The 19139-nt window shown below is 47.1% G+C and overlaps 1 protein-coding gene across 2 annotated transcripts in view; it reads right to left on the minus strand.

Annotated features, from left to right (window-relative positions):
• Positions 1-18810, minus strand: part of LOC144108846 (mblk-1-related factor 1-like) — a 43151-nt gene extending 24341 nt beyond the window's left edge. Inside the window, exons 1-6 of one of the 2 annotated variants that reach the window (XM_077642066.1) lie at positions 18662-18810; positions 18261-18329; positions 18125-18201; positions 17978-18068; positions 17663-17756; positions 12976-13276 (exon numbers count right to left, since the gene is read on the minus strand). In XM_077642066.1, coding sequence (XP_077498192.1) covers positions 12976-13276; positions 17663-17756; positions 17978-18068; positions 18125-18201; positions 18261-18329; positions 18662-18755 — 726 coding nt within the window. In that variant the 5' untranslated portion in view covers positions 18756-18810. The remainder of the gene's footprint in view (positions 1-12975; positions 13277-17662; positions 17757-17977; positions 18069-18124; positions 18202-18260; positions 18330-18661) is intronic. The other variant, XM_077642073.1, reaches the window with a different exon arrangement.
• Between the last annotated feature and the right edge of the window lie 329 nt (positions 18811-19139).

Consider the following 19139-nt stretch of genomic DNA (forward strand, 5'->3'; position numbering starts at 1 on the left):
GCCCTTACACACGTTTATACGGTATCTAAAAATGTGGAGGTGAAGGAGTGAGCTTAGCGAACCTTTGTCAACATTAGAAAGAAAAATGTCACTAAGAACAGGCGCGACACAAGAACCGATGCATATTCCAGCCTTTTGTGAGTAGAGATGGTAGTTGAAATGAAAGGCAGTTGAATGAAAATAAAATTCTAAAAGTGCTAAAAAATTGTCACTGCTTACACCTGACCTGTTTTGAAAAGGCACTTCTCCAGTCTCTTCAATTACATTTCTAACAGCTCTAAACAATTCCTTGTGCGCAATAGAGTAATAAAGGTCTTCTATGTCGATTGAGAACCTGATGGAAGCTGTAGTGGTCAACCCGATACCTTTCTTGAGTTCGACAACCTGAAGCAAGCTCCATACAAGGAAAGGGTCTTGGGTCTTCAAGGTCTTCAGATGTATTTGGAGAGTTTCCTATTGCAGACTGCCAGCTACCCTTTTCTGAATATATGACTCTGAATAGAAAATTCGGCTTGTGCGTGTTACACGAGAAGAATGCTTCAAGTGTGCAATTCTCAGACTTCTTGACTCTGCTTGCTTCATCCTGCTTCGTTCCACTGCTTCGTCCATTGACGAAGCAGTTGCTGATATTCTTGCATCTTTCAAAGATGCTTCAAAAGGCCTGAATTTTACTTTCAAACTCCCATGCAATAACAGCATACAGTTTCTCGACCTGAAAAATTCTTTTTTCGACGGGCGTATCTGCTGAATGTTCAATCCCAGATCGAAAAAGGTACTTCTCCCATATAGCAGTGCGTACTCAAAGTTAATCACGAGAGGGACTACAATAAATTGTTTCAATGCAGCTTTAGATAAAACTTGTCCACATCAAATGCAAGAAAGCATTAAACTGCAAACAGAGTGACTACACATGTCGGGCTTCCCGGCAGATGCTATATCAGCAGAAAACTTGCTGCAAAAGAAGAGCAGTAAAAAACAAGTACAGCAAGAACAAAGGAAGCCCACTCAAGTGATACCGGATGTTCATAAGGTATCCCACAAAGAAGATAGCAAGAAAATACAATGTAGATGTGCTTTACTCAGCTTCCAGCAAGCTTTTAAAATTTTGTCCAATAATGGTAAAATAGAAAAAGCCGGTATGATCTATCAAGCACCTACTCTGTTTCACAAAGTGTACAGCTAATGTAGTTTACAGCACTCCTCTTACCTGTAATAGAGTACAGTAAAAGCTTGTTAATTCGAACTGACGCCCGGGTCACGGCACTGCCCTGGGTATTTCAATAGGGGAAAAAACCCGGCATATTCGAACGAGTCGGCATCCGCTATGGTTAATTTGAACTAGAAGCCGCTGGCTGACACCGCTCCTCGTAGATAGAAGTTGACCCATAGCGAGTAAAACACTCTCCAAATTTACCAGAGATGTAAAACAACGGAAAAGAAAAAAAAGGCGACTGCATGAGGCTCACAGAGCCCGCGTTCCAGCGCGTGCCATAGCAGGTTTTCATTACCGGAGTGCTTTCCATGCACTCGCTCCAGGTTGTCGTTGTGCTGTGTTTGCTGGGTCATGATACGTGGCGTAAACAACGTAGTATGGTGGTTCGGGCGATGACAACTTTTGTTGGTGCCGCGAGCGCGAGCTACGTGGACAGCAGCGTGGAGACGTTAAAAGCCCTTGAGTGACGCCAATATAATTGAGGCTGCATGCTCCCAGCAGACGTCACAGGTCTCACGTGTGGTGAGAACAGACGACAGTGATAAGCCTGATGGCGGCAACGAGACTACGCCACCGCCAAGTGCACATGAAATAGCGTCAGCGCTCGATGTTGCAGCACGCCACTTCTCTGTCAATGAGAACCCTGACGTTGCACAGGAGCTTTGGGCAAGCTGCAGATGATGCTAATGGAGTCTCGGCAGAACAAACGCAAAGCAAATGCACTTCGTTGATAATTTTGACAACCCTTCCCCATAAATAAACATGTTTTGGAGCATAAACAGCGTCATATATTCCAGCACTAAAGCTTGCTGCTCACGCAAATGCATTCCAGTACTTGTTTCTGGCACATAACTGGCCGTTCAATTTATTTCATTTGCCACTAGGACCGGACTAATTTAATTCTCAGAATATGCCCGCCACAAACGTGTAGTAGTGCCTAGCTCGCGATAATGAGTCTAGATGGGACTGCTTCGGGTTCTGCCCATGCGGCGGGGCACTATAACCGTTCATTCCAGCGCCATTCAGTAATTCAAACTTCGCTTAATGCAAACAATTTTCCGGTCCCCTTCGAGTTAATGTGCTTTTACTGTATATTGGGCAAACAGGACGTTGCTTTAATGAAAGAGCACTACAATCTGGTCAAAGAAGGGAAGAGAGGGCATCTTGCAGTGCATTGTCGGGACTGCAAATGCAAACCCATATTTCGAAAAACCAGATTTCTTGGGCGTGGAGGCATATCATATCAGATTAGCTGGTAGCCAATGTGTCAGCGCACCATCATTAGTTCTGCATGGTAATGAAATAGCATTTCTGGGAAACTGAGTGGTTTGCACAAGATGACCTGTAGGATGTACTTAAGCCTCAGTTTTTTTCAATAAACTAACAGTTGGAAGTGTAGCGCCCGTCCCGTCGTGTTCGTTCTCTCTCATTGTGCCCGTCTTGTTCGCGCTGCGACAAATTATCATATTATGTATCAACACGAACTGGCCCAGACTTCCACAGAAACTTCGTAGTTAAAGAAAAATTCGTCCTGAGCCGCCTCCATTGAATCGCGTGTATTTGAGACCTCCATGTAACTAAGGTGTTGTGGTGGTTGACACTGATATAACCAAATGGCTACGCCATCTATATGTTAGCTAGTGCTAAGTTACTCGAAGTCTGGCAGAACCACGCGAAAGTTTCGAGATGATAAAGCGTAAACTGACATGAGAGGAACGCCGATCGCAACAAGCAACAGAGTTGACACAATACGCCGTATTCCAGCACTGTCGGCGCATCTCCAGCGCTTTCTCTTTAGGAACGCCATACCACATGGCATAACAACAGTTCATGCCGTGAAGCTACTGGCAATTTGCAATTTGAAGCAATTTTTGGAGCACAAAAACATCGATTTAGAAGCACTCTGGAGCACTAAAATTATCAATATTGAGCAGCAAAGTATTGATTTAGAAACACTGTGGAGTATTTAGCTTTTAGTTTCCATATCTCTTGGTTTGGAACGAAATGCTTGAAAAGTGTGATATAAAGGTAGGCTACTCCATTAAGCTTGTCGTTAAAGAGAAACTAAGGAAAACGCTATCAAATTTTTTTTTTGTAAAATCCTATAGTTCGCGATTGTGTGGCTTTGTTGCTGCTTATCCAGCAGCGAAAGGTGTATTTATTGCTAACAGTTTTTGGATTTGAAGTTGAAATACTTTTTCCCACCGCTCCGATTCAAACTCGGGACTTTGGTGATGAAATAGGACAACAGTGATGTAAAGCAGCGGAAAAAGAAACGAGGACTCTATGATTGCTGACGGCGAGCGTTGCACTCCCGCCTAGCAGCAACTGAAATGAAAACTACTGCCGGCCAGACACTGAAGGCTTCTATCAGCTGTCATCGCTTCGTTTACTTTGTACCAACGTTACGATGGATCCAGATTCCGACAACAAAGTTCTTGCAAAGAACTGCGGCCTGCATTCAGCGACCTCAACCCCACACAGCGTGCGATGCTTTTAAGGAGTCGGCAGCGTCACTTCATCACCAAGCCACCGTCACGACTGGTACATGTGGACGTATTTAAATTCTGTAATAATAGTTCTCGTAGGGCTGGTCATGCAGCCCAGCGTCTTGGTACGTTGAAAAAGCGAACACGCCGAGCGGTGCATTTGCTTAAGTGGAGGTGCATCGAACACTGGCTATACAGTAAAACCTTGTTGATATGTTTTTTTTTAATTGCGGGGAAAAAACACATTATCCTGGAAAACATGATCCAAAATGCCTGATTTTGAGAAATTAACTGTTGATTGAGGTAAGAAGACATTTATTGACAATTTCACTTTATAAAAATGTCCATTGACATTTCTTCGCACAAGAGCTGAAGAGATCCTATTCCAGTGCTCGCTGAACTCAGTTCACGTTCACACTGTCTTTAGAGCAGAAGGAAATTTGTAACGCATCTGATCCGTCGACGGCAGTTACGAAAGTCACTAAAATGTCATTTTCGGATGTTTCACCCCTTTGCTCCCAAGTACTGTGGGAAAGCCACCACGGCGGCTGATTGTCGCAGTGTTTCTGCTTTTATGCTGTTTCCCAGACCCGGCCTGTTCGTATATAAGCGCATCGCTGTAGTTTGTCGAGCTTCGCCTCTTTTTCCCTTATAAACCGCGAAAGAAACCTCAGCGTTTCTCCTCTTCATATCGCGTCCCCGAAGAAACGGCCGTCGCGAATGCTTGCGCGCCGTTTTTATGCTTTTATTTTTGGTGATGGTGGTGGTGGCGATAGTAGTGCTTCGCCTCGTCGCATCGAGGCACTGCAGAGAAGCCACCACGGCAAATGACTGCCGCAAAAAACGTCCCGTGCCCTCTCGTTCGGCCCACTTGTATGTTTGCACATGTGCAGTTGATCAATAAAACATATTATACGACCACAATTTGTCGAAATTTTAAACATAGTAGCCAGGAAATCGTGCTTTCCGGGAACGCATTAACCGGGAAAAATATAGCGTAACTCTATGGGACATTTTTAATGTCTGCGATTTTGAGCGTACGAACCGGGAAATTGTATGAACTGGGACCATATCAACGAGGTTTTTGCTGTACACAGCATTTTTTCCTTGCCACAAATCGCCTCTGGGCTGGCCATCTCCCGAAGCATCAGGCTCGGCATCAGACACTGTGTCGACGAAGCCGGCCTTGCGGAAGCAGTTCCGCTCGCCAGAGGCCGTCACCTCCGCCCACCCAGGCCGCTTTCATCATCTCTACCGCTGAACACAATGGAAACGGGCACGGTGTTCCCGTCCGCCATCCCGAATTACAACCAGGGCCAGAGATTTGAACGAAGCCAACGAAACGTCCGCACCGCAACAAGAGTGCCAAAGCGCGCGATGGTGTAGACATGCAACGTGCACAGGCGGCAATCACCAATCAAATTAAAGATACAGACACACAGCGCCAGTGGAGAGACCAATGAGGGGCATCTGTGAGCATCAGTGCAGCCACCTCCTGGCTCGTGCCCACGGAAGGCCTGCTTCACGGAGCGTGGCCTCCGCGATCGGCACCAGCGGCAGCGCGGATTTGCAAGAGAGTGAGGAGAGGGGAGCGGAGTTGCAAGAAGGGGCGGGAAGGCGATCTTGGAGGGCACGTCGGCGGGGAAGTGTAGCTCGCTTGAGAGCAGCGCGAAACGGGGCGGGCGGTTGGCCTGCGATGAGTCTCGGGAAAACGGGCGCACAAAGGGGTCGGAGGCAGGTTATCTCGTACCGCGGCACCAGGTTTACGCCGTCCGTTCGCTGTAACCGATCAGCAGGGCTTAATGATGTTCGTTATATGTGTGATTTTGTGCCATTGAAACAATGTATATTTTGACAGTGGGGCCGTTATAAATGGGCTCGACTGTACCTGTATTTTAGTTCTTGCTCTTTTCTACCTTACAACAGCTTTCAGAAAGAGAGAGAGAAAGAGAACAACAAAAAACAGAGAGATTAACCAGGCGATGCTCAGTAGACTACCCTACACGTGGAGTGGGGAACACAGGAAAAAATAGGAAAGAAAGAGTGGCAACGAAACGAATTTTTCTCTGTCCACTGAGTACTATTGTGAAAAGCCGACACCACTGTGAAAACCTTCAAGCAGACTGGAATATTGAAACAAATGGATGGCACCGAAGACGACTACCCCTGTGAAGGCGCCTATGAGACGAGCTCTTCAAGTAGCTGCCAGAGCGAAAGCGATGAGGAATTTCCTTGTATAAAGTATGTGTGGTCATTTCGCATTGTTTACGTTATTATTTAGAACAGTCACAGCAACAGTGCAACGTTTCTGCGGATAGATATAGGCTTGACTCGTGTAAGAGCTGCACCCCGTAAAAACTGCGGAAAAAAAATGCGGCCCTTACATGAGTATATAGCAATTTGCGATTCGCTGATGACAATGGTCTGTTAAGTCACTGAGGGTATGGTTTGGTTTTTCTTTTGGTTTTATGGGGGTTTAACGTCCCAAAGTGACTCAGGCTATGAGAGATGTCGTAGTAAAGGGCTGCGGAAATTTCGAACACCTGGGGTTCTTTAACGTGCACTGTCATCGCTCATTCAGGGTATGATCTGCAAAGCATGATAGACGAGTTAGATAGGCAGAGCAGAACGGCAGGTCTTAAAATTAACATGCAGAAAACCAAAGTAATGTTCAACAGTCTTGCAAGGGAACAGCAGTTCACAATTGGTAGCGAGGTGCTGGAATTGGTAAGGGATTACGTCTAATTAGGGCAGGTAGTGGCCGCTGGTACGGATTATGAGAAGGAAATAACTAGAAGGATAAGAATGGGGTGAAGCGCATATGGCAGGCTCTCTCAGATCATGAGTGGCAGTTTACCAATACTTCCTCAAGAGAAAAGTACATAACAGCTGCATTTTACCAGTACCCACCTATGCGGCAGAAACGTGGAGGATAGCGAAAAGGGTTCAGCTTAAGTTAAAGGGGGACACTGGTCTTTGGGACCAAAAAATGACCCAAAAATCAATTTTTTAAAAATGACACTTTTGGAGCCTATAGCCATTATTCTTAAACTCTACCAGTTTTCTCCTCCAGGAAATCGGTATTTTGACCATAATATTAAATTTAGATCACTGTGTGGGCTCAATTTGTGCAGGAGCAGGCGATTTAACACCATGAAAATTTTGGACACCTGGCTGTCCTAGTACGTCAATATCTCAATGTCTAGGACAGATAGACATGTCATATTGTTTGCTAAGGGAAGCTGAAGGCAAAATGTATGCAATAATCGAAGCACAATTCTTCAATCGCGCTTCAAGAATTTATAATTTTGCAAAGTTTATCGATGCATGATATCACACTTTGACTGTTGTTATTCTACGTGGTGTAAAATTATTAATGAGGGTAAAATGGAAAAACTGCTTTGATTATTGCACTCTTTACTCACAATACTATGTAGCCAACGGTTAAAAATTACTTTTTATTGAGTCATTTTTTTTGTACCGAGGTACTAATAAATGACGAATTAAAATTAATTATCTTAGGAAGTAATGAATTAATTAAGAAAGAAATTTCATAACTGAAATCAGTATAAAAAACTGAGCAAGGCGATACCGTTTCATTACGATTGGACTAAATATAAGGAAAATATGTCTAAGACCAGTGTCCCCCCTTAAGGTCAATGCAGCGGGCGATGGAAAAAAAAATTACCGGTGTAATGTTACGATACCGGAAGCGGGCAGAGTGGGTGAGGGAACAAATGCGTGTTAATGACACCCTACTCGAAATCAAGAGGAAGAAATTGGCTTGGGCAAGGCATGTAATGCGAAGGAAAGATAACCGCTGGTCCTTAAGGGTAACAGAGTGGATTCCAAGAGAAGGCAAGCGCAACAGGGGGCGGCAGAAAGTTAGGTGGCCAGATGAGATAAAGAAATTTGAAGGGATACATTGGCCGCAGCTGGCAAAGGATAGGGTTAATTGGAGAGGCCTTTGCCCAGCAGTGGGCGTAGTCGGCTGATGATGGTGATGGGCAGCGGCGGTGGAAGGAAGCTCCCGTTATCTTTCTTTTTTTTTCCGCCTATCCAGACCTGGCCTGAAATCGCTGCCGGGACTGTACCTTCGGGCCTGTGCATCCTACCTGATGTCATGGACTTCACGAAACTGTTGTCACACTCCTGGTGGCAGCAGCGAAATTAGTCACACGGGCGACTGTGGAAGGACGCTCCCTTGATTTTTTTTTTCACCTATCCAGACCTGGCCCGAGATCGCTGATGGGCTGCCCCAGCTCAAGTGCTTCAGTATTGATGGCAGATGCCGGGGCTAGCAAAAAAAATTTTTTTCCTTCCTTTTTTATTATTATTTAATAAAACCACTACTACTACTACTACCTTCGGGCCTGTGCATCCTGCCTGCCGTCACGGACTTCGCGAAATTGTTGTCACGCTCCTGGTGGCAGCAGCGAAATTACCGTAAAAACCGGAATATAGGTCGAATTTTTTTCAAAAAACTATGGCAAAAAGTCGACCCCTGTCTTATATACCGGTCATTGGCGGAAAAACTACGGAAGTCTTGCAACAATGGGCAGCTGTAGTCAACAGCCTCCATCAACACTGCCATCAGCAGCAGCGCGGCGTTGTCGCACTGCCATTTTGTGTTTCTGTCGTTGCAAAGCTCTTTTGTTAAAAGGCTGCTTTTTCACATTTTGTTTCAAAATGAGCAGAAGCCGATGGCAATTCACCGTCGCCTTCAAGAAAAACGCGATTGAGTACGCGGAAGCTCACAGCGACCTGGCGGCAAGGCGTGAATTTGGAGTATCCGAAAAGGGCATTCAGTACTGGCGGAGGCAGAAGCTGCGTATTACAACTTGCAGCAACCAGAAGAAAACATTGCGTGGGCGGACAACAGTGTATCCAGAATTAGAAGGAAAGGTTGCGCTGCGTGCAAGATCGCTCCCTGTGACTGCCAAATGCATCCGCATGAATGCAGTAGAGATCGTACGTGCCTCTAGACTCACGAGGGCGCAATTCAAGGGCTCGCCATCCTGGGTGTGGCAATTCAAGGGCTTCGCTCTACGGTGCAGTACTCATGTGTGCCAGAAACAAACACGGGGGTCGATGGCCGCGCGATACTGTTAAAATATTGGCCAGGTGTAGATACGAGCATCATTTAAATGAAAATAAATACTGTCACCATTGTGCAACCTGTTGAGTCGCATTTGTTTCAAGGTAAGGGTGTCTTTCGGTACTTTTTAAATTGAAAAAGATTTTTTTCGTTTTGAGAATTGGTTATTTAGGGGGTCGACCTATATTCCGTTTTGACCTATATTCCGGTTTTTATGGTAGTCACACAGGCGGCAGTGGAAGGACACTCCCTTTATCTATTTTTTTTTTTGCCTATCCAGACCTGGCCTGAAATCGTGGCCGGGACTGTACCTTCTGGCCTGTGCAACCTGCCTAACGTCACGGGCTTTGCGAAACTGTTGTCTCGCTCCTGGTGGCAGCAGTGAAATTTGTCACAGATTTTTTCAATTTTGTAATATCCATGTTTAAGTGTATCATGCAAACGGAAGTGAGGGAAGCATGCAATGGCACCGGAGCGCATGATGCCTCCGGAAAACAAAGAGAGAGAAAAAAAAGTCAACGACAAGGCAATTATCATTATAAATGATATGCATGGTTGATGCCGTTAAATCTCCGAAAACGAAACTACGCAGCCGGACGCTTATCAGTCAGGGGGGTTTGTCGATCATCACACACGTCAAGCATCATAATATGCAGTTCAAGCCTGAGGACGAATATCTAGACCATCGCTTGACGAGCAGGTAATACCTCTAGATGGTGCCAGTTTGGGATTGGGAGCCTGTCCAAGCCAACAGATGCCAGGACGAGCTTCTGACGCATAGACTTACATGGGTGTTTGACAAGAGTATGCAGACTAATCCGAATTAACGGGGATTGAATTAACGAAGTTTTACTGTAGTATTTTACAGAGATGTGGTCACATGGGGGGGGGGGAACGATAATGGCAAGGTCTGTCTTCATGACATCGCTTGCATGTTTTATATGATTTCCAATGCCAAATTAAAATTATAAATTCTCGTTCTTTGATAATGCAGCGCTCGACTTTTACACCATGATGAAAGATGTTCTAATTTCCACCATAATCTTGTGGCACATTTTCGTCAGTAGTTTTATGCTATTTTCAATGCCAAATTAAAATTATAAATCATTTCATTGATATTGCAGTCCCCAACTTTTACACCATCATGAAAAATGTTTTCATTTCCACCATAATCTCGTGGCACGTTTTGGTCGGTCGTTTTATGCGATTTTCAATGCCAAATACCGTATGAATATGTGTAAGGTCCGCACCGGTTTCCCGAACAAAATATTAAAAAAAAAAGATGTGTAAGGGCCGCACCCAAACTTTTCACAACCCAGGCGGGAAAAGTCATCGAAATGCACATGCCGTGGCCTCCGCAATAAGGTCTAGCTGCGAGCAACTGTGTGCTTGATTGCAGAGGCCATGCACGCACACTGCCGAGAAGTATGTCCGACGATGGTGCAACCAAAAGGATGCATTAGGTACACAAGCTGTGAAAAGCACACATTCCGACGCAAGCCGTGCAAGTTTCTCAAACTGGAAGAGCTGCTCTGCTATGTGATGGAAGTGCGGAACAATGGCTACGCGTTGACAGCAGACATGCTGTGCGACTTCTTGTGTGACGAGCTCCAGAGCAGAGCACCAGCTCGTAGTCGGAAGACTCCGCGAGTGACAATTGAACGTATCATAAATGCCACTAACATCGATTGGCGAGTTTTTACTTAAAAAAAAAAAATTTGTGCACATCTTGTGCATCGACCGCACCCCGAAAATTAGCCCTTGAATCTGGAAAAAAAAGGGTGGCACGGCCCTTACATACATTTATACAGCAAACGCTCTTTTCCTTGATATTGCAGTGCCTGATTTTTACACCATGATGAAAGATGTTCTAATTTCCACCATAATCTCATGGCCCGTTTTGGTCAGTTGTTTATACGATTTTCAATGGCAAATAAACTTATAAATCTTCATTTCTTTGATATTGGAGCGCCTGACTTTTACACCATGATCAAAGAGGTTTTAATTTCCACCATAATCTCGTGGCACATTTTGGTCAGTCGTTTTATGCGATTTTCAATGCAAAATCAAAAATTATAAATCCTTGTTTCTGTGATATTTCAGCGCCTGACTTTTACACCATAATGAAAGATGTTTCAATTTCCACCATAACCACGCGGCACGCTTTGGTCAGCATTGGCCCCTTCAATGAGCTTAACTTAATTTCTGGGAGATGGAACAAAAAGCTTCGACTTGTACCCCTGTCAAGCGCACAAGTTAAGTGCACTTACGGGCAGTGTGCTTCAGAATCCCGAGAGACACTTTAGGCTATGCGGTGCTAAACGGGAAGGCAAAGTGCACTCGTAGTAAAAAAAGAAAGTGATACGAAATGAGCGGAATTTTTGAAGAGGTCGACGAAAAAGTAAAAAAGAACTTAAAAGTTGACTGTTTAACGTGACAGTGCAAATGAAACGATCTTAAACAGTTTCTAACAATTAAAAAAAAAATGCAAATAGAAGAAAAGCCAAGACTAACCAGAATTTTGACAACAAACAAGATGGTGGCGTGCAGCGGAGTTGCATTTGATTGCATTCCTTTGTTGTGTTACTTAGCTTTTAGCTATAATGAAGAAATATTTTTTTAAAAACAGTGTTACAGCAAGGAAAATAAACTTGAGTACTTTTTATACGCCGTACATATTGTGCCTTCAAAGTTGCTGCTGTCGAGGTTACGTACTCAGCCCTCAAAGTGTGTTCCGTGAACACACTCCAACCGGAGTGCACTCTTCTGGTTTGGTTTTATGGGGATTTAATGGCCCAAAGCGACTCGGGCTATGAGGGACGCCGTAGTGAAGGGCTCCAGAAATTTCGACCAGCAGGGGTTCTTTAACGTGCACTGACATCGCCCAGCACATGGGCCTCTAGCATTTCGCCTCCATCGAAATTTGGCCACCGTGGCTGGGATCAAACCCGTGTCCTTCGGGCCAGCAGCCACTCAGCCACCGCGGCGGATATGGAGTACACTCTTGTGCGAGTGACACTCCACCTACAAGGTATAGATTTGACAAAGTGCACTTATAGCGAGTGACACTCTCCGTAAGTGCACTTAACTTGCCCGATTAACAGGGATATTGCTTGGCAAGATTTTGCTTTTACTGAACATGGGCCAATCCAGCTGTACAGTCAAGAAGCTTAAATACACCATAATGTGGTCTCTAAATTTCCAGCTTTAGTGTAGCATGTCAAGTACAAACCCTTGCATGCTACACATTTTTGCAACATCTAGATTCACCATAACCTGGAATCGGTTGGTGATGATAATGATGGTGGATTTTTTATTTATGCGAGAGCATCTGCAGCCAAATACTGCCAGAAACAAGGTAACTGGTCCCTTCAGGCCATCAGTTGATCCCTGTTTATGAAAGCAAAAACTGCCACAAATGTACCCAAGCATAGTGGAACCTTACTGGCATAGAAATTGGCTCATAATTCATACAACATTCAAAATAAGCAGAAATAAAAATGTCCCACAGTTTTTCTTCTGGTAGATACATCTGCCAAATCCGAACGTGCGTGAATCCATCCACAGCGGCAGCTTCAATGCGGCAAAGCAACCAAACAAGGCGGCAGCGCTGTGCTAACTTGTTTTTCTTTCATAGAATTGGCTGCCACTCCAGCATAAGCAGCCTGGCATAAAAGAGATGCTTGAGAGAACGATTGAAATAGGATGTCTAGCAGAGTGTTCCATTGCATCAAGCCATGGCTGGCTATGAATGTGAGCAAAGCAAATTTACAGCAGTGCTGATACTGTTTTTGACCACTGCAGTAAGATTTGATTTCATTTATGGCATTTAACGTCCCAAAGTGACTCAGGCCATGAGGGACGCCATAGTGGAGGGCTCCAGATAATTTCGCTGCAGACATTGCACCAATGACAGTGCCCGGCACATGGGCCTCTAGTTTGCCTCCATCAAAATGCGACCGCTGTGGCTGGGATCAAACCCGTGTCCTTCGGGTCAGTAGCCAAGCACCATAACCACTAAGCCGCCGCAGCAGCTATCTGGCACACATGGAAACGGAGCTTGCAAAGAATGGCTACTTGAGGCAAGCAATACGAGCATACTATTCAAGAAGCATGTTTTCTATCCAAGAGGAAATGCTGAGGGAACTCTGGTGCCATGTGGTTTGAAGACCAACCTGGGCGAAGAGGGGTCTCAGGTCCGGGCTGTGCTCGAGTGGCTTGGCCGGGGCTGCGCGCAGGAGCTGCCGCAGCGAGTCGCTGGCAGGGGCTGCCGCAGAGGAGGCAGAGTTTCGGCGCTCCAGGGCCAGTTTGTAGACCTTGTTGCGCAGTGTAGAGCGAGGAATGCCGTAAATGACGGCTGCCCGCCGTGTGCCCAGCTTGCCACTCTGGATGTCCCGCAGGGCCGCCTGCAGCTCCGCCTCAGTGTACGACCGCTTGCCGCCGACACCCTCCCCACCACTGCGCACCGCAGGACGCCTGCAACCGCACAACACACCAGGTCTCTTCTGGTGAAACCCTACATAGTGCAGTCTGTTCTTGCACACTCCCACAGCACCACTCACACGGTGTGAAGCCACACCTGGCCCATCTTTCAGAGAACGGAAAGAGGTGCTCGTCATGACACACATGACGGTATCCAACAGCCATCGAAACGAAGTAGCAGAGGGGTTGTCTCTTTTTAAGTTGCGGACGCGACATTCGAAAGTTGTGGGTTCTTATCCCACCAGCGGCACGTGGTTGCTTTTTCTTCTGCTTTTATTAATCTCCCACTGATGAGGGCCACAAATTTAAAAAAAATCCCCCACGTTCCCTGGTTTCGGTGGCAGTAGGCTACAGTCTTGCTTGAGCTGAATGGTAATTATTGCAAGACAACTGATACAGGCGCAAGGTTTCAGGAAACAAGGTGACAAAGCCTACCAGATACAGAAAAAAGGGTTCACAACTGCTTCATTCTCTGCTGCCCTGCACGCCTTTCAAAACATGGAAAAAACGTGAAAAAAGGATGCATTCACATGAAGGCTTTGTTCTTGTTTGTTTTTCCATGCATGAGTGTCTGCATCAGCCTTTCATGCCAGAAAAGACAAGTGGTGCAAACCCAGGACAGCGGCTATGATATGCGCAATCCCAGCAAATTTCCACTGGTGAAGGACAACACTACACAGGTGAAAACAGACAAGCACAAGCATTAGCCCTGGTACATCTCAGATCAGTGTTTGCTTGGCGGATAAGTAAATACCTGGTGCACAACTGCAGTACACAAGACTGCTGACCACAGCAAGCTCCACAACCCGAACACATTCTTGTGGGTAAAAGACCATCTGTTTCACACTTGTTCTGGTGAGCTCGTTGACAGTGCTGCCATCTGACACAAAGACAACCTTCGCATAAGAGTGGTGTCATGCAGTCACAGGCTCCACACGTGTTCCACAATAACCCCCCGGGCAACTGAGCCTACCAAGCTGGTAGTGCACTTGTCCCACATCTGCTGTGAACAATGCAACACTACTACATGGAAGGATGCACCAGTCTACCTCAAAATCCTTTTTTAAAGTAAAGTGGTGGTATGCCTGGGATATTAAAGGATGCCACTTCTCAAATATCCTCCAACAAGAATTTTTTTTTAATGCACTTTGTAAGAGCAGAGTTAACTGCAGTCAAAATTTGAAATTCTCATCGCCTCTTGTGCACGCTGAAAGGTATGCAAACCTCCGTCGCCAACACACACGGAAATTCTCTAGGGCCTGAAAGAACCTAACCACTAGCCATCTACAGTCGTGCCCCGTTAATACGACCCCCATTAATCTGGACGGCTTGAATTATGGACCAAACGTTTTCAGTGTATTTACACCTCGTTAATATGGAAACTCGTCCGGATAAAGGACCAAGTGAAAATGTTTGGAGCCCATTGAGGCCCATGTATTTTGGTCCCGTTAAAATGGACAGCAATGAGAATAAAATCCCGAGTGCCTCGTGCCAGATTTTCTGCCCCTAGTATTTCGGGTGTACAACGTTAGCGAAAGGAAGTGCGAAAGTGCAAATGCCGTAGTAAGAGGCCCTTCTGCGTGTGTATGGTTTCATGATTTACAGTAGCAACGTGCCCGGTTGACATGCCTTACCATTTGCCGCATTTCATCAATTCCTGCAAAAAAATACCTTCCGTGTGCTAGGCTGAAAACCACATTCAACAGCTGCTAGCCAAGTGAGTAGAGAGCTCTTCGGATGTAAACAGTCACAGTAGGAGACACTCCATCAGACTCCATCACACATCTCATGGACCACTAGGCAACGTGCTAAAATTTGCACCGCATGATTCTAAAGATCATGGCGACACGCATAATGCACCTGGACCTTCCAAGATTGTTCAATGTCCACTTCACTGTCGGCTGCTACACACAGAAGCAGTCTGTAATTATAAAGCACTTTTTTTCATACTTTTTTTGTTTTTCTTCATGATTCGTTATTACGGACGACTCGCTATATGGACACTTTTGCCCAGGAACCAAAGTGTCCATACTAACGAGGCACGACTGTATACGCAGGAGCATGCGATGGAGAGGGTTGCAAGCATGAAAAATTTTCCGGAAAGCACTCGCCAACTTTTGAGCAGAACTGTGGGTTCTCTGCTGCCTGTATTATTTGACTCAGGTGGTCATAACAACACAATGTAGTGACTGAGCGTGTTGATGTGCTCTCAGGTGTTACAGTGCCCCTTTAATTCAATAATTATTTAGCGTCAGCTGCTACAGCGAGCCAATGACATGTGCATCCAAGAAAGGGTGAATCCAATGGGGATCACCCTGTAACCGAAGCCATGGGAACCCCATTCATGATTAAATAAATGGGGGCAGCGGTGGCCCAGTGGTTTGAGCATCCGCCTCAGATCTGGGAAGTGTGAAGTTCGATCCCCTTGGTTTCCAATAGGTACAGCCGAGCCCATTTATACAGGCTGCATAGGTAAAGAATGCTCACTTATTACGAACGAGTGCAGTGTTGCAATGGCAACTCATCCCAGACACAACGGACAACTGTGGGCCCACCACTCGGCTGGAGCGAATGAAGGTGCCTCGTGCCCTGGTAACTCTAGCTTAGCGCTAAGATTGAAAAGCGCTTCTCTCAGCCACCATGACACTGTCCGGAAAAAACAGGTCACCCCAGGAAAGTAAGAGAAGACTGCACTGAAACTGCAGGCAACTGACAGCCAAGCGCCTGCCAAGGGCCTGTAAGGTCCTGCATGTGCGCCTGCTGGGAGAAGCATCCCAAATGGAAACGCGCTTAGCACAAGACAGTAGCAGCATCAAAAGTCAGAGGTAATAATAAATAAATATACAAAAATAAACATGGTCATGGATCAACTAATGGCAGCAATTTGAAAAGTTTGAATGCCTCGCTGGCCACGTGGCATGCGTCGCCTGACCAAGTTGCTTCATCTTTTATGCTGTTACCACATGCAGGCAGAGCCAGATATCAGACAGTGCAGCTGATGCATTCTTTGCGCACATATGCTACGTTACTTTCGTTGCTGCATGAGCACAGGAACACTAAATGACGACATGTAGATTTGTGGCAATACGTTCATGATGCCTAGTTGGCTGGACATTGCCTTGGATGACGTGCGGACGACATCGCTGCTCTGACGAAGACATAGTGCACAGGACGAGCACTACCCTCACGTTACCAGCCGCCTTCAACCACGATTACTCTCATCCCGTCCCTGTTTTCTGGCAGCAAGGATCTTGGCGAGGAGCCTTTTGTGCCATGGCACTCCCTTGCGACAAATGGAAATTCATCAAATAAATCAGTGTATCAACACGGCCCAAGGAATCAAGTTTAAAAGTGGCAGCTAGTCTGTTTGTCAAGCATTCTTTGTAAAAGCACCAATTCAGGATGTTTCATTCAGTTCTTCGAACCTCAAGGGATACCAACAGTGCACACCACCGCTGTTCCAGTCCAGTGCACTTAACGCAGGTTATATCTGCAGCCATTTCTCTGACAATTCACACTGCTTACATGCATGCATTTTCCTCCAGCTGTCTCCATCATGCAGATCATCCAATGTGCATTCAGCATTCCAAGGTAAAATTCATCCCCGTATGTGCACAGACATTTTATGCCCACATGCAATAAATCATTCAATGGCACCTCTACACTTGACAGTTATTCCCACTAAGACATACTTTCCTGCTTGCTGCACTGGCCCAAACACAGTCTGTATAACACCAATGAATCAATACCAACTCGCCCAATTCGCAGCTTTAATTAATGTATAACACTATTTGCTCCACAATTTTGTTGCATTTACCAGGGCACCAGCTAGTGATCCCTAGCTATTTCATTATGAACTTGACCAACTTTTTGCATGTTTCCCACAACAGTCAAGACAGAATCCCAAATTATTGCAATTGCAAGCCCAATTTTCCAACACACCACAAAATTTAGGTTCATGCTAATCGGTGGCCGTTTTAGGAAAGCGACTAGCATGTTTCAACTTATCAACTGCTGGGAACACAGACACACACAATAGCATAGTTTACCACACAGCATGAACTGCACCCACCTGCAGCAGTCTGCACAACCACACTATAACCGCCCAAGTCATGCAATATCACATTTATGGTCAACAGAGTGGTGACGAGAAGGGACGCACGTGGACGGGAACTGTCCAGTCCATGTGTGTCGATTCACGGCACTCATGAACCACAAAAAACCCCTCAAAATGTGGCCTGACACAAAGGAACACTCTACGGCCAGATTTCAAGCAAGGCCCCTCAGTGCTGCAATGCTTCAATCAGCCGTCGAGCCGGGCACATGCCCTAGGGCCCGATTATTCAAGCACAAGCGAGGCACATTTCTGCCCACACTGACCCGAGCTGCTGGGTCGGCGGCTCTTGCGCGGGCCGGCCGTGGAGGCTCAGGTCCAGCGGCTGCTCCTCGACGGCGGCCGGCGACCCGGGAGACCCTGCGGGTAGCCGCGGCGGTCACTCGCGCGGCCTGCCTCGGGCGCAGCACAGTTAGTAGTACGGGTGCAGCCCCCTCCCATGCGCCGATTAGTCCAGACGGGTTAGGCCGCATGCCTCCACGGTGCTCCATGCAGGCAGGCCTCCTGCCTGGCACTCACCTCAGCGGGGGAGGCTGCCCCTCAACGGCCGAACACTGGGATGGCTGCTGCGAGACAATTACCTGAAGCCTGATCAGAACCTGTCGACTGTTCGTCAAGGTCCATTTGGAAACTCTTAAAGCTAGAATAGTCGCTCGGCGGTCCGGGAGGCTCCTGCGTGCGGAATCCCAGAGTCAGCGTGCGCGCACTGGGCGGGCGACGACACTCACGTTCGCCGGTTGCGCGTCGCAGAAGTAGCACACTTGGTCCGGCACCCAGTCGACCAGCTGCAGCTGCTCCTCCAAGGCTGCCGGGGGAAGACGGCGGTTAGGCGACCATCGAGAACCCCCCTCCCCTCCCGCCTACCGTTTTCGAGTTGTGTCATCCGGTTCCACCGCTTGGAGCCCATCATTTCTTCGGCCACGCGCTCCAAACCTGCGAGACACCACGCCGATGCAAAGCGCCCGCGGCGACTTGTTGCGCCCGCTCGATCGGGTGGTCCAAAGTTGGGCCCCGATCGCGCGCCGGCCAATGCGAGCAGTCCGCCGCTACGCCTCGGGAGGGCCGCGCAGCGCACGCTACCCTGCCCGAGGCATCCGGCAACTAACCCTAGCAACATCGCAGCCGCGCTACGTAAGGTCCCGAAGGCAATACCCGAAATTTCGGTGACCTACTAAAGCAGGGACTCGCTTCTGTCCTCGGCAGCGAGAGCGGCGTGCCCGCTTTGGCAACACGCAGAGGCGGCCCCATCACCTGAGGAAACTCACCGATGACAAAAAGCATATCCCGGCTCCATCGCTGAAATTCCTTTCGAAAGGCGCGTCGCTCTTGCGCACAGCGGGCTAGAGAGCACTCCGCCATGTTTCGTGTTCACCCTTGCCTTGCCCTGACGTCATTAAGGAGAAAAAGAAAATGACGGAACTGCCCGCGCGTCACGTCCGCTGCCTTCCAAGAGGCAACCGGTCGCGCGGGCGCTTTTGACGGGGCTTTTTCTGCCCGCGTCTGCTAGTCTGGCCCGCCAGCGCATTTTCCCCTGGCGGCCGCTGGCTGGTTTGAGGCGTGTTGCTGTAGTGTTGCAACCGCAACGCTAGCGTGTCGCCATGCTGTACATCGGCGCGTGAAATTTGGGGACGGCAGCTGTCGGTGCTGCTTGACCAAAGCGTTCTTTCTTTCTTCGAGCTAGCGTTAAAACAATACGTTCTTGGCCTTATCTTCCTAACATTTCTAATACGTTGCACATGAAAG

Source organism: Amblyomma americanum, chromosome 1, assembly GCF_052857255.1.
Source record: "Amblyomma americanum isolate KBUSLIRL-KWMA chromosome 1, ASM5285725v1, whole genome shotgun sequence".
Taxonomy (NCBI): domain Eukaryota; kingdom Metazoa; phylum Arthropoda; class Arachnida; order Ixodida; family Ixodidae; genus Amblyomma; species Amblyomma americanum.